Source organism: Heliangelus exortis, chromosome 1, assembly GCF_036169615.1.
Source record: "Heliangelus exortis chromosome 1, bHelExo1.hap1, whole genome shotgun sequence".
Lineage (NCBI taxonomy): Eukaryota > Metazoa > Chordata > Aves > Apodiformes > Trochilidae > Heliangelus > Heliangelus exortis.
This window is the reverse complement of record NC_092422.1, coordinates 16324543-16340554: the sequence shown is the minus strand read 5'-3', so window position 1 is coordinate 16340554 and position 16012 is coordinate 16324543. Positions and strand designations below refer to the sequence as shown.

The window sequence follows — 16012 nt, the reverse complement described above, 5'->3', positions numbered from 1 at the left end:
AGGCAACATCTAAGTCCTCTATTTCTACAGTGACTGGAATGATATTGCTGAAACAAGATAACTCAAAATTTATCCACAACAAAATGTATTAATCATTTCTATAGTTACCATCTTTGGTTTTTATCACAAAAACAATTACTCATAAGTCTGTTTATTTTCCCTGAGAAATAATCTGTGATTTAAAACAGTAATTTGACCATCTTTGGAATCATACTGTTTGCTTTCAAGCCAGTAAAGCCAATAATTGTGTTAAGCTTCAGAATACTACCTACAAGATCTTAACCAAACAAGCTATCAGGACCTCTTCACAGTAGCAGACATGTTTCTTCTATACCTCATGTAATTATTTTCTGCTCAATCAATTTACAATCACAAAAAAGTCCCTACTGCCACACTCCTCTCCAGCAGCAGCTGCAAATTCAGCAGAAGTTGGTAGGACACAGAGCAACAGCACAGGCAGAGCACATCTAAGCTGCCATCCATGAGTACAAGCATTTTTCCAGTAATCAGTGTGGCTCCAGTCTTCTCCCAGAGAAATTCAAGAGAATCTGAGCGACAAAACAACCCCTGACCCTCTAATATTCCAGTACCTATTTCATAACTTGAGGTTAAACAACACTCTTCTATCACGTTTGCCTGCCAGGCTCTTCCATTGAGACATATGTGTTCCATGTCCAACAGCGAGACATCCACGCTGCCTGGTCAGCTGGGCCAAGTGCCCCTGGGCACACAAATGCCACCGGGCACACAAATGCCACTGGTCACAACCGTGGTGACCACCTGCTTCAACCACTCCCTCCCCTCCTGAGGGTCTCGCTGCCCGGGGCTCCACGGCCCGCGCTCAGCCACCTCCACAGAACCACTGGGACTGTGGTCATTGCCCTCCACCCCTCTGCCTGGGGGGGAGAACGGGAAGGAATGGAGGATCAGCCCTGCCTCATGGAGCTGAGCAGTGGCACCCAACGAGCCCGTTACCTGCGGGCACAGCCAGGGCAGCAGCCCTGCCAACCAGGGGAACTCCTCACGCCTGCCCAGAACCTCCCCCCCCATCCTCCCAGCCCTATCCCCACACACACCACAGAAGGAGAGGGGCCGTCCTTCCGCCTCCTGCAAGACCCCTCCAGGTCATCTCTCCGGATGCCCTCCCGTTCCCGCCCTGCAAAGCCCCTCGCCCTCCGGGCCGGCCCGGCCCGGCAGCCCCAGCCGCCTGCCCCTGCCCGTACCTCGGGGTAGCGCTGCACCAGGCGGCTGATCCCCTCCCGCTCCACCTGCCAGTCGGGCCGCTTCCGCTCCTTGCGCTGCAGCCGCAGCCTCTTCGTCCGCCGGGTGTATTTCTTCTTCCAGCGCTCGAAGCTGCGCACCGGGTCCATCGCGGCCGATCCGTCACCATCGCCTCCCGCCCGGCCCATGCTGCCCGCCCGGCCCATGCTGCCCGCCCGGCCCGCGCTGCCCGCGCTGCCCCCGCCGCCCCGCATGGGACGCACACGGCTCCGGGGGCGGGGCTGGGCGCAGGACGCACGCGTCAGCCAGACGCGCCGCCGGAAAAGGAGCCCGGCGGGCAATTGAAGAACGGCTCGGCTCGGCTCGGCTCGGCTCGGCTCGGCTCGGCTCGGCTCGGCTCGGCTCGGCTCGGCTCGGCTCGGCTCGGCTCGGCTCGGCTCGGCTCGGCTCGGCTCGGCTCGGCTCGGCTCGGCTCGGCTCGGCTCGGCTCGGCTCGGCTCGGCTCGGCTCGGCTCGGCTCGGCTCGGCTCGGCTCGGCTCGGCTCGGCTCGGCTCGGCTCGGCTCGGCTCGGCTCGGCTCGGCTCGGCTCGGCTCGGCTCGGCTCGGCTCGGCTCGGCTCGGCTCGGCTCGGCTCGGCTCGGCTCGGCTCGGCTCGGCTCGGCTCGGCTCGGCTCGGCTCGGCTCGGCTCGGCTCGGCTCGGCTCGGCTCGGCTCGGCTCGGCTCGGCTCGGCTCGGCTCGGCTCGGCTCGGCTCGGCTCGGCTCGGCTCGGCTCGGCTCGGCTCGGCTCGGCTCGGCTCGGCTCGGCTCGGCTCGGCTCGGCTCGGCTCGGCTCGGCTCGGCTCGGCTCGGCTCGGCTCGGCTCGGCTCGGCTCGGCTCGGCTCGGCTCGGCTCGGCTCGGCTCGGCTCGGCTCGGCTCGGCTCGGCTCGGCTCGGCTCGGCTCGGCTCGGCTCGGCTCGGCTCGGCTGCTTCCCTCCGACGCCCGTGGGAAGGTGAAGAGGCTGCACAGGAGATGAAGCAAAATCACAGTTGGTGTAATAAAACCAAAACACGGGCTCTTGTCACAGCGTGCAAAATGTGCTTTGTGAGAGAAATGCTAATAGGGAAAAAAAAAAAAAGAAAAATTTAAAAGTGCCTTAATAGAAAAGGAGTGGATGGTAATGATAAATTTTGTCAACTAAAATAGTTTTGGAGGGAAAGAGTTCTGTGGCAAGTTGCTAACTCATTACACAGAAAAAAATTCTAAGAAATTTTCTTAGAAAATGAGCAGTAGAGAAACACAGAGAGACCTTTGTGTTTAAGCTGCCTTAGAGGTGTGTTTTGACCCCTGATTAAATACAGTTGTAGTCCATGGCCTTGGCTCAGCCTTGAACTACACAGAAGGTTGGCAGAATATCACAGGGAAAGCTACAATGTGCAGTTTTTTGCACTGTGTGATGTAAGAGTGGTCTCTACACTAGTCACAGATAACTACATTTAATTAACCTGCACGTTTACATTATGCTGCTTGGGTGCACCAGTTCTGCAGGGAAGGTCTGCGTTGCCCTGCAGTTGTTCAGCAGTCAGCAATGAGTTGCTGAGTCAGGTTTAACACTTCATCAGCACACAGGAATAAAAACAGGACCAGGCTGCAGAGCTGTTGGGCCACATCAGGAAGAGAAAATCACAAACATATTATGCAAAGACATAAGAAGGAAGTAAGCATGCTGATGAGGGAAACAGGGAAAGACTCCCAAAATAATTACCATCTCTGATGAGGGTTTGGAATTTCAGAAAGCCAAAGAAAAAGGGAGTGTCTCTTAATTAGCTTCACTTTTGCCATACCTATGTTGAGCATATGGAGATGTTTTCCCTCCTTCCTGAGATGAGGGAAACCTGTTATCATATAAATGTTTGGTTTCCCTTTAAAACACATTAAAATTTCTAATTTCAGGAAGGGCTGGAAAAATCTCCATTAAATATGCCCTAATGGGATCTCTCCTCCTGCAGACAGCTTTGAATGCAGTGGTTTTCAGGTTTATTTGTTGTTAAGATGAATAAGGAAGGATGCTGAAGTTTTTATTCTCAAAATTATTATTTTTCTTTACCTGATGAAAAACTGTTTGCAGGAGGTGCTGTTCCACCCCAAAGGATGTGTGTCTGGGGGGTGGTGCATCGTTCCCATAATAACAGCACATTAATTTGAGATACAAAACAAGATCCCAGTCCAACACCATGAGGTTGTTGCAGGGCTCAGCTGCCACTTAAAGCATTTGTCTGCCTGGTTGCAATGTAAGAATAAATGAACAATTCTTCTCCTGTGTAGAATTCCTGGTGTTGCAGCACTAGAGTGAGAGAAACCTTTCTGTAAGTAAATACACAGGTAAAAATGTTGTGTTTGAACATGTTGCCTTTGCTCACCTGGTCGACATCTTGCCGACGGGCTCATCTCTTTCACAGAAAAACAGCAACAGTGAGTCACTATGGACAGCAGTCCTCAATGAAAATAAAAGTTATATGGAAGATAATATCCTACTATCCTATTTCTAAAACATTTTTAACGCTGCTGTCATGAAAAAACATTGTTAATTATGCTCATATATTTCCAATGTTTTTTAATAATTTGGTTGCTTATTAGCCAGGGGGTCCATATACAAGGAAAGGAAAACCAGAAAGTCAAAAGCAGACCTACAGTAGTGGGTAAGATGCTGGAGAGCCTCTTGGCCTCATGACAGAGGTCTGAGAGCCTGCAAAGGCCTGGGACCCACCCTCCCTGCTGTCCTCTCACCCTGAGGGGCTTGCCTGGGAAGCAGCCAGTGGTTTGTGAAAATTCCCCTTTTATACAGGAACAAATTCCATCATGTTAAATTTTATTTATTTATACTAAAGTGCAAGACTACTTCAGTTGTCTTGTAATAGCATTCTCCCTAAAATTGTAACAAAACCAGAGATCCCTTTGAGTGATAGACTAAGAAAGAAAAAGAAGAAAAATTTCCTTTTACAAGCTGACAAAGAAATTACTCAAGCACTGTTGTTTACTTGCAATTTGGGGAAGTTAATGGAATATGGCCATAACAGTGAATGTAACAAGGCTCTGTACAAGACCACAGAGAAGAAGGCAACTATTTTTTAGTTTAAACAAAACTGACTTAACAGTCATTCTCTGTAGCTTTCACTCTCACACCTACTCAATTCTTTCTGCTCCTAAGTGCAAACAGGTTATGTGTCTGGGCAGGGTTATTGATGGTGATAAGGGGGACAAGGGGCCCTATGGCTCACAGACCTTTATGGCCCTGACCAGCCTGACCTGAGGCATCCCCTACAGCCCAGCCCAGCTTCACCCTGCAGCTTTGGGCCCTGCCCAGTTTATGTCCTATGTCATGTTTGTTCCCAGGTTCCCAGGTCAGCCATAGCCATGCCTTTCCTTGCCTACAGACCCCACTGGGTACGTCTCTGAGCTGCAGACTGGCTTGCTGACTTGACCAGGAACCTGCTTTGTCACTGTGGATCTGCCCTGTCATCAACAGCTGTGTGTGACCCTGGCAACCAGACCTCATCCTGATGAGGGAATTCACTTCCCAGCTTGACCTTGGACCTGCCTGGTCCTCACAAACCTCTCTGACGAGCCAGACTCTTGGTTGGCCCCGGCTGCTGACCCCATGAGCATGCTCTGTTCTCTGATTCAGGAGCCACATCCTGACACTTAGCTCCTGGCTCTTAGGGAGCACTCAGCCCTTGCTGTGCCCTGGCAATCAAACCTTCATCATTTCTGGCCTCATGCAGAAGGGTGATGATGGGGCATGACCTTTATACCCTTTATATTTTCTCTTGACAAACCCTCAGGACCAAGGTGAGCTGTATCTCACTGCTGTTTCTCTCTCTCTGTTGTGCGGCTTTCTTCACAGCACAAACTAAGTACAGTTGGTCTTGATAATTCCCCATTCTTACCTTTCTTGCATTTCATAGTTGGTATAAAGTTTTTGACTTGCTGTTCATCCATCACTTCCTGCACTCCTGCTATGTTATGTCTTCTGGTACCTCATGCTGCTGGGTAGACTCTCATTCGTGTGCCATGTATCACACTTAAACATTTCCTTTGCAAAGCTCTACAGGAATTCAACAAAATTAGGGTTTGAATTTATTTAATAAATAAAGTGTAACACTGTGTGTGCTTAAGTTAAACTTTGGGGTTTCCATTACATATTTGATTGTTAACCTGTTTTCATTTTTCCACATAATCTCGATCATCAGTCTAAAGAAGTAACCAGAGGAAGAACACCAGAGGAAGTCACCCCAGAATTAAAGATGCCAATGAAATACTGTTAAAGCCTTTCTCAATGAACCAGCCAAATGCTAGGAGAATTTCCTCATCTGAGAGGCTCTTGACACTCTTCTCCTTATCTTCTAGTGTCTATTTGCTGTGCTTCAGGAGATTTGAGAGAAAGCATGAAAGAATTTTCATCTAAAGATGGTGCTTGAGTGTCTGTGACTGAGACATGGAAGCTTGAAAACACCCACTGTGAAAGGTTGGATCTTCAATCTAATACTTGCAGTACCATGATTTGACTTCAGACTGCTTTGAAAAAAATATGGCAATGGTAGTCATATTTGTGAGTGTTATTTTTAATAGAAGTAATATTCCTATAAGAAATTTCTATGAAATTTTATCTGTCAAAAAGATGTAAAGATTATTCCAAGCACCTTAAACTAAAAAAAAAAAATCATTGCTGTCAGTTTAAAACAGAGATTTCAGCAGTGTTTTGCATACCCAGGGTAAGCCACTCTAAGGAGGTGGCACAGTAGGTGTCTGTAATGGAGAAAAAAAAAAAAAAAAAAAAGGCAGTGTACAGAAAAACAAAATCAAGAAAAAATCCCCCAGAATTTCCGTTTCCTGAACTGGTAACCATATAATAAAATGGCCATCACCCCAGAAATTAAATTTTAGAAGTTAAACTGGATTCTTAGAAACACAGTCAAAACACTCTTCTTCAGTAATTCCTGGTCTGAGCAACTGGATGAGTTGTGATGAATAAATATTGTCAGTTATAACCAATACTGTGTGCTGTCATTGAGAGATTGTACTCTTTTCTTATTAATGAGTTGCTGTTTCCTAACAATAAAATAAATACTATTTTGCAGATGACTTTATGGGCTCTTCTTATGGAAGTAATAACACAGAAATGTTCTTACCAAGTATATAAATTACAGGCATTTGTTTTCATGAAGACACTTAAAAATGTATTCTGCTCTGGAAAAAAAAAAAAGAAGTCATACTGTTACTCTAAACATAAAAACATGATTTATCTTAATAATTCCTGGACAGAGGACAAATAATGTTGTCATGAAAAGAAACACTTCCCTCTTCAATCCAATTCTTCAACCTTCTCTTTGGCCATGAAGAATTTAGTAGCCACCACTATGGAAACAGCCCTGCATTCTTAATTGATCTTCAAAAATTTCCAAATTTGGATTCTTTTAGGAGACACAGATTATAAGCCTGTTGTTCTCTTAAAACCTAGGGTGAAATAGACAGGGAAAAGTGGGAGAGGATCAGCACAGCCCCAGGCACAAATACAGGCTGGAGGGAGAATGGATAGAAAGCAGCCATGAGGAGAAGGACTTGGGGGTGGCAGTGGATGAGAAGTTCAATATGAGCCCCAATGTGTGCTTGTAGCCCAGAAGGCAAACTGCACCCTGAGCTGCATCAAAAGAAGTATGACCAGCAGGCTGAGGGAGGGGATTCTGCCCCTCTACTCTGTTCTTGTGACACCTGGAACACTGCTTTGGAGCCCCCAGCACAGGAAAGATATAGACCTGTTGGAGAGGGTCCAGAGAAGGGCCAAAAAGAAGATCAAAGGGCTGGAGCACCTCTGCTGTGAAGAGAAAGCTCTGGGAAGACCTTATAGCAGCCATCCAGGACATGAAGGTACCTATAGAAAAGCTGGGGTGAGTTAGGGTTAGTCCTCTCTGGGCTTTTCAACAGAGAGGGTAGTGATATGACAAGGGGTAATGGTTTTAAACTTAAAGAAGATAGATTTAGGTGAGATACTAGAAAAAAATTCTTCACCATGTAGTAGTGAGAAACTGGAAAAGATTTCCTAGGGATGTTATTGATGCCCCCTCCCTGGAAGTGTTCAAGGCCAGGTTGGATGAGCCCTTGTGCAGCGTGTTCTAGTGGGAGGTGTCACTGCCAATGCAGCAGGGTTGGATGTTGATGGTGTTGAAGGTCCCATCCGACCCTAACCATTCTATGAATCTAGGATTCCATGATGCTTCAAAAACACTCATTGGAGGAAAATTAACTAAGTTTCTTCAAAAACAGAAGCAAAATCATCTTGTCAGTTCTCTAGAAACACCAAAGAATATTGAAACTTGGGCAGGAATCATTGGCTTATATTTTATGGTGCAACAGAGTGCTTTAGGAAAAATGCTAAAAAGCTCTTAATGAGATGGCATAAACACCTATCTTCTGAAATGACAAAGGACTTTTTGTGTTCCAGGGGAGTGCTGTTGGTGATTCTAAATTTGTCTACAGGGCTCAAAATGAACTTTTTGCCAGTGAAAGTCCACCTGAACATTGGGATAGTTGTGATGAAAGCCCTGGCCAAACAGAACACTTGCATAGTAATGGATAAACTTTCACTCAGATTGTGAGACAAGGCTAGCACCTATAAAATGGAAATTAATTTCAAAAATAATTACTTACTGTGTCCTTCTTTCAGTCTTTAAACAAAACTGTCTCTTAAAAATGTTACAATATGCAGAGTTTTTGTGGTTTTTTTTTTTGATAAAGACAAAGGACAGAGGTTAAAACAAATACAAAACTGAAACATTTTTCCTTTAAGCCAGCAAAACTATAAGCATGACAAATCTTGCAAGAAATATACCATGGGGTTTGCTGGAACTTGTTTTCCCCCCACGGAACTGTCAAACACACCCAGGCTCTGCAGGCGCCATCACTTCTCTGCTTCCTACAGTTCGCCCTGAACACTTTGCACTTCTCAGCGACTTCGGTGTCAGGACCACGGTGGTGTTTAGGTGTGTTAGGCCACTAGAGGCCGTAAGGGACCTGGAGAAATAAAAACTACAAATAAACTGGTATCATAATAAATAGACACTAAAAGATACCATTACATAATCAAGCCTAGTTTTTTGTTTTGGCTTGGTTTGTGTTTGGGTTTTTTTGTAATGGCTGGGATCTGTGAACAGTCTCAGGCACCAGCTGTTATTCCAGGTCAGGGAACTCCATAAATATGTGTTTAATTTTGAATATGTTTGACAGTTCTTTCACAAACTGAGCTGATTTCCTGACTCAGTTACAGAGCTGACAAATCAAATTATAAAGGATTAGTTAACGATTCAGACAGTCACACATCTTGGAGGAATGCCATTTCCGAAACAGAATGGTATACACCATGGTGTATAAAAATGACGTACGTAAATGCTGTCCTTTAATTAGAAAAGAACATTATGGAAAAATAATAAGGGACTTGCCTTTAGGGCAATTCTTGGACTTTTTGTATTTCAGAGTCATTTCAGGAGGCAGCTGATATATTGCTTTTTTCCCAACTTATTAGCCTACTACAATATATTTATTTTGTCAGATGTGTAGAAAACGGCATTGCATCTTGATGTGACAGGCACCTGTATCTTTTTTTTTATATGCTTGATTGTTCTTGCATTTGGAAAATCTTAGCTTATTATTTTGATTCTGTAGTTTATTCATTAGGTGTATTGCTCAGCTCTGAGGTGCACATGTCTCTCCTGTTTATAATGACTTAATAACACCTCTTCGTGTGGCCATGAAGCGTGATCCACCCAGCCTGCCTTACGTGTCTGCATATTTCTGGGTGTAGAAATTAAATTTGGTTTAAATGTTTATAGTTGTTAGACACACATTTGATAGTAATGGATCCGGAGAACAATTTTAAAGAGAGACATGGACTGGGAGTCAGTCACAAAAAGGCAATGTGGGAGGGCAAAAGAAGAGTGAAGATAAGCTACCTTGGTAGTACTCGTTTATGCTGACAGAGGTCAGGTGGAACCCATGCCCCTATCAGTAGAACTCAGCTATTCTTATTGACAATCCCTATACTTGTGCTCTGGTAGGAATCCAGTGTGTGCCCACATGGATAACAGCTGTTAAAGTAAAGTTGTCAAATGAAATTTATAACTACATAGTCACATTAAAAAAAAAATTTGTCTGTGTAGTTTATTATTTTAGTTGCACCAGCTTTCTCAAGTAAAAGGTGTTGTGAGAGCTCCAGTGAAAAGGATACTATCACTCCATAGCATGAATAGTCATGACTTCCAAAAACCAGAGTAATCCAGCATTCTAAAAAAATGGAGATGGAAAAGCTGCTGCACTAAATCCCCTCATCTACACACTTGTTAATGCAAGGACAGTGTACAAACTTTTCTTTCAGGGGAGCTATGCAGGTTTGTCTGCTGTTCCCTACTGAAGGTCAGTTCATGATGGATGAAGCACAGCCATGTGCCTGAATAGCTGGATTTCTGTATCTAACAATGATGTTTCTGTACTACTGATGGTCAGAAGAATGCAGGAAAAAGAAAAAACTATGATTCTTTCTGTTAAGAACAACAATGTTTTTTTAATGGTTGATTCTGGATACTTTTGTTAGATGGATCACCATAATGATTTAACATTTCTTAACAGCCAAATCCCAAGGGTAGGATTCAGCTCCAGACTGTAGATATGTTCATATAGGTATCTAAACAGAGGGACTTGGTTCAGTTGCTCTGTTGCCATCTGAGATGCTGTAAGGCATCCTGCCTGAGCCTCAGCTGCTTCTCCAGAAAGGCACAGATCTGCCTTATGCCCCATATCATATGTGCCAGCCTCATGCAGATGCTTCTCTACTCTAGGGCACTAGACTCTCATGTTAGATCCCACTGGAAACTTAGAGCTATTTGGGTCATTTTGAAAGAGACACCTCATTTAGTCATCTGAATCCCCCTCTAATGTCCATTATCTATATTGACAAGATCTCCACTCACTGTAATGAGAGCATGACATGTAGACATGACATTGAAGTGCCTAAAAGCTGGAAATGATTGTCCCACATCCCTCCCCAAAGAGTCTAATGTTTGCCAAATGTAAAGACTCAGTGAGAGGCATGTGAAAACATGGGCCTAAAAAGCTTTGCTGAGCCTCTCAGCAGATTAGTGTTCTAGTTTCACTTCATTTAGCAATCCTTTGAATCATTTTAGCATCAACAATAATATCCAGGAAACAAGCTGTTTCAGCAGATGTGGTTGATTCATGGGAAAAATTAAAGCCTAAACAAATCTTTCAGTGGCTATTTTTTTGATCCAGTTCACAAAATGTTCAGTACTCTTTAATGAAATTAGCATCTCTTTCTGAATTAAATTACACAGGTTTAACAATTTAAACAAATGTAAAAATGAACAAACAAAAATCCCATAAGAGCTCCACACAGCTTGACAGAAGATTGGTTCCTGCCAAATTCAGGAGCCTGACAGTCAAAGCCACTCAGTCTGAGCTAAGAGGCTCTGCTACTTAGTGGAGTTTGGCAGCATAAACTTCCTACCACAGAGCTCAGGTTCATGGCTTCCAGGAGGGTGTGGATAACCATGCAACTCTCAGCACTCATATATGGAGATGTTACTTGGCAGTCTCCTGTTTTGCTCAAAGAGAACAAATCAACTACATATGAACAATTTTGAAGTTTTTAAGTGCCTCTCGCATAAATGAGCATTTTGAAGAGTAAAAGGAAAGCACAACTGGTAATTTATAGGGTCTTTTCCGGCCCATGTTTTTCAACATATTTGGAAGTGACCTGAAAATGGAGCAAGGAGTGAGGAGGCAAAGCCTTAGTACTGGTATTTGAGCTTCATGTGAGGATGCCTGTGCCTGGCCACGTCCCTCACTGATCTGGAGATGGACCCCAGTGCACTGGGCTGACTCCCTGGCTTGGCCTTGGATCACCACAGACTTGAGTGTCTGGCAATCACTGGCATGTGGCTGAGCCAGATGACCAGCACAGGACCTGCTCAGGCACTGTGGGATGGTGCCTGGTCAGTGATAAGGACACTGTCCCTGCCTGCCTTGCTCTCACACTGCAGTCCCAGCTCACCTTTCCTTGCAGAGCAGCCTTGCTGCTGCCCAGAATAGGTTATCTAGCGTGACAAGGGACTTCCTGTGAAGACTGTAGAATAACTGGCTAGCTAATAAAACAGCAATTAAAATTCAATGTAAAGGTGAAATTATGTACACAGGAAGTGACCATCCCAACTTTATGTTTACCAAAGATGGGCTCTGAGTTTACTTTTTTGGTTCATAAAATCTGAATGATATGAAGAGACTCTTTCAATTGTAAGATTCTTGTTTAGGCATTGACTGTCTATCTATCTAGAAATTATACCTTAAGGTATAGAAATAAGAGCATCTAGAAGTAAAAGCAGCAAAAGCTCCAGTGCTATTGTTGTGTGGATGGCTACATGCTGAGCTTTAGTAGCAAGAATACCAGGCTGGCTATACCCCAGGCTGTAAACAATTTATACTTCATGACAGTCAGTAAAGTCCAAAGCAAATATTCTCTGGCTTTCCTTGTCTGGCACAGAAGAAGCTTGTATTGTTTCACATCAGCCTGTATCAGTCAGCTTGGATTTTCCCTCAATAGTCTTTTGACATCAAGAACACAGTAGCACCTCCATTGCACAGAAAGGGTAAATAATGCAGAGAATATCTGAGCATCTTAGTTTCTCTTAGAAGAAGACCAAGAACTCTTGCATTCCTTTGCCCTCAAATAGTGCTAAAGCTTGAAATCCAGTTCTTGCTGGAGCTTTGCTGCAGATGTTCACAAGGCTTTGGTTTCATTCTGCAATACTTTAGACATGGAAAGAGGGTAACTCCTTTTAGGGATGAATAAAACTATAGGAAGCACATCTAATCACACTGCGTGTCCACAGTAACACACCATGAGAAGATGTGTCCTTTCATTGGGCACTGACTCTGTGCTCTGGATAGTATCAACGTGCTCAGAGAAAAACAAACATGGATTCACATCTGGAGCAACAAAATCTTCTGTTTCTCCCACCATTTATTATTATTACTGTGTTTCATTGTAAACCCGTGCTTACTCTTTGTTGTGCCATAAAAATTGTCTGCATAATCTAGCATATTATGAGATACAAGAGTAACATAAAAGACAATTATTGCTTTAAAAACATATGCTGGAAAAGCAAATAAGAAAGAGGAGAAAACCCAGTATACAAGTGAGATATCTCAGTTCAAATTAGGAAAAAGGAAGAGGCATTGAGTAGCTATTTATATTCTCACAGAGAAGAAGAAAAAGATTTATTATCCCTTATGTGGAATTGTTTTAAACAGTGCAGCATGAGTGAACTTGGTGGACTGAGAACCCAGACCTATGGATTTAACTTACTTACAACATTTTGTGCATTTGTTTTGCTTTATTTTCCATTCAGTCACCTTTCAAAAGCAATAACAACCAAAACCACCCATTCATCACCTTCTCTTTGATCCTCACTCTTGATAACAGCTATTTTGCATCTTTGCTCTAATCACTCCATGCCATTTCTTGCAGTAAGTAGTATTAATGAGAAACTTCCTGTTCATGGATGCCTTTTTGCAATAAATCCGATTACTGTGGCTCCAGGGAGTTGTTCACTGGGCAGTAAATGCAACAGGGAAGACAGATGGGTGTCACAGATGGAGTTTTAAAAGCTGATCTCATGATTGTGAGGCAGGTAAGATGGTCAGAGTAGGTAATTGCATTTTTTTAGGTCCTCAAAAGTCATTGTACAGGATGAGCAGATTCTGTGCCAATTTTTGGCCAGTATGGAGTAGAAAAATGTGCTTTGCCAAATAAAGATCTTGGATATATGCTGTTACTCATGAAGGACATAAGCCTCAATTTGAATTTCAAAAACTGTAGTGAAAAATATTGCTGAAAAACACACCCTTTCTACAAAGATGTAAAAGCCTTTATAAATCCTCGTAGACACAGTTATTGAATCTTTTAAAGGAATTACAGACTAACCATACTATGGCCTATCAGATCTGCTCTCCACATGTTGATTTGATGTGCAAGGCATTTATCTGAAGAGTTCAGACAAAAGGTATCTGGCCTCAGTATCTGGCCTCAGATGCTGCTTGCCAAACTAGTGACAGGATACTTAAACTCAGTGCATCTCCCTGATTCTTCAAGAACTTTGCATGATGGAAAAATTCCGCTGGGGAGCATGGAAGAGCAGGGATTCACAGGCAGGCTTCTGCAGTTCTTATGGCTGCCAGGAGGAAGCTGTATACAGAGTACTAAAACTTTTGGGATCAGTGAAGTTTCTGATGAGCTGCAAGTTTTCAAGGGTCCTTGCAGTAAATTTATCAGCCTGTCTGTTGTCTTTAGCAGATTAAATGTGCAAGAAGCATTTGCAGTAGATTCCTTTTGAATTACTATCTCAGTGGTCTCACGTGACAGTCCTGTGTTGGATTAACTTTTTACTGGATGGATGGAAGCTGCCCTGGAAACTTTGAAGTTGAATTTTCTTTCATATTCTGTGATCTAGGATCAACATTAAGAGACTGTAAATTTTGCTTCAATAGTGGTTTAAATTTACTTAGAAATTAATCTCTTGGATTCACTTCATGGCTTTTGTTCAGCAGGAGGAGACCCCTTATCAAGCATCAGCTTGATATTTATTACCCTGTTCACTTAACCACATCAATTTACTTCTGCAGCATGTAAGTATAGGGACAATAAAAGCAGGAAGAATAGATCATGACAAGAGAGGAACAAAACCCAGAAGTATTTGAAACTTTCACTTCTTTTCCAGAATTCAGCCTTTAAAAGCAAATTGGGAAAATACTTTACAGACTGAATAGTCTCTAAAAGGTGGAAGGCTCATATCAACAGTTATCAAGCTATCAGTATTAAAGTAGTTTCCCATATAGAATTCAATATTAATAGTTTTTCAGTGAAAAATGCAGGCATGGAAACTGTGAATGTTTATATCACCTACATTTGCAGTCTTTAGAGAGCTTTTTTCTGTCTCAATGCCTGATTTTGAAGCATATGAGGATATGAGAACAGGTGATATATGAGTTCCTCTGAGTTTCAAAATAAACAAAAACAACTTTTGCTTTTGCTTTCAAAGAAAAGAGATCCTTCAAAACTAGTGGCATGTGTTAGTTTATTTTTAAATAATTTTGCAAGTATCTATTAACTTATTTAGCAATTTGTCATTTTCGTCTTCCAAGAGGTTCCAGTTAGAGCAAAAGTTGCACTGTAATTTTTAAGATACCACTCTAGTTTTTTGCCTTGTAGTTTTTGCCTTGCCTGCTTGTAATACCCATAGCATCGTTACATAATAGGATATAGACTGTTATATATCCTATTGCAGTGACATCATTCAAAAATATTTAAATGGGTACTTGCATTGATACCACATTTAGAGAGACCAACAGATGTCATGAGGCCCCTGCAAAGGTTTCTACACTGAATGCTGGCAGAGAAACAAACTTCCTACAGATACACATACACAGTACCAGAAAAAAACATCAATTTGATTCAAAGAATACAGAATAAAGAGATTCAAATAATTTAGAAATGCAGTATTACAGTAAAATCATATGCAGTTGCACAGGAAATGTGGGGTTTATTTTTTTTATTTAGGAGTGGAAATTAACAGTAATATTCAGAGAGGACTGAATAACAGACAGAAGACAAGAAAAATCTTAAAGGCTCCATTGCTTTGTACTTTGAACAATGGTTTATATTATCATCACATGAACATAATACACTGATACTGCTATTAACAGTGCCTCCAATTTATAGTCACTTTGCCCTGGAGCAAGATCTTACTTTATAAAGTTATCAACAAATCTTATTTCATGAAGTTAGCACCAAATTATTGATACCATGTATGGTTAAGCAGATCCCCAATCAACAAAGGTATTCAGCCAGTTTGCAACTCCCTCAGTATATATAACCCAATATTAATATATTAATATTAATATATTAACCCAAACAGCTAGACAGTATTTAGAACAATTTTGTTAGATTTTTTTCACTGGAAAAAAATATCTGTTCTTCCTCTGTATAAATCATCTACCCTAAGTCCTGTCTCTTAACTACAATAACAGCACACCAGCAGGAGGGTAACTTCCACATTCAGAAGCCTACCTGTATTTCCAGGTAGTTCTGAATTCAGAATTTCTGATCTATGTAGAAGTACAAGTCCTGGATTTTACTGTTTCTTTTATTCCTCTAGCGGAACACAGGCAAGAACATGAGAAATATATAATTTCATGTCAGTGATAACAGAGAATATGTGATTAAGTAATGTGAATTAAAAATCCAATAAAAGATTTGATGAAGGCTTTAAGCCAGTGAGTAAGACTCTTTCTTTTGGTTTGCCCTTCAGGCCAGAGTACTAGTGCTCTCCAATGCTCTTTCTGTCCTCCTAGTTACTTTCATACACTCACACAGTCTGATTCTCATGCAACAAAATCAATATTCTTCCCTTTCTCCATTAGAGGTGTCACTCTGGTTTGATCATCCACTGGAGATGAGTTGGAACCTCCTGCAACTAGGTCACTAATATTTCACCTTCATGACAGAAACAAACAACCTAGTCAAAAGTATTCTCACAATTCAAAGTAATTCCAAATATGTTGCAGGGTCAACTACACACTAATAACTTTTGTCAGATTAGGCACTGCCCCTTTGTGCAAGTGATCTCTGGGACACCCCACAGCTGTCTCACTGTCTCACCAGCTTCTCCTACCCTGACTCCTACTCATC

At 42.7% G+C, this 16012-nt stretch overlaps 1 protein-coding gene across 1 annotated transcript in view; it reads right to left on the bottom strand.

The window, feature by feature from the left end:
- The window catches only part of DDX10 (DEAD-box helicase 10), a 164037-nt gene extending 162551 nt beyond the window's left edge, over positions 1-1486 (bottom strand). Inside the window, exon 1 of the mRNA XM_071735039.1 lies at positions 1224-1486. Within this exon, the coding sequence (XP_071591140.1) occupies positions 1224-1475 (252 nt within the window). The 5' untranslated portion in view covers positions 1476-1486. The remainder of the gene's footprint in view (positions 1-1223) is intronic.
- Between the last annotated feature and the right edge of the window lie 14526 nt (positions 1487-16012).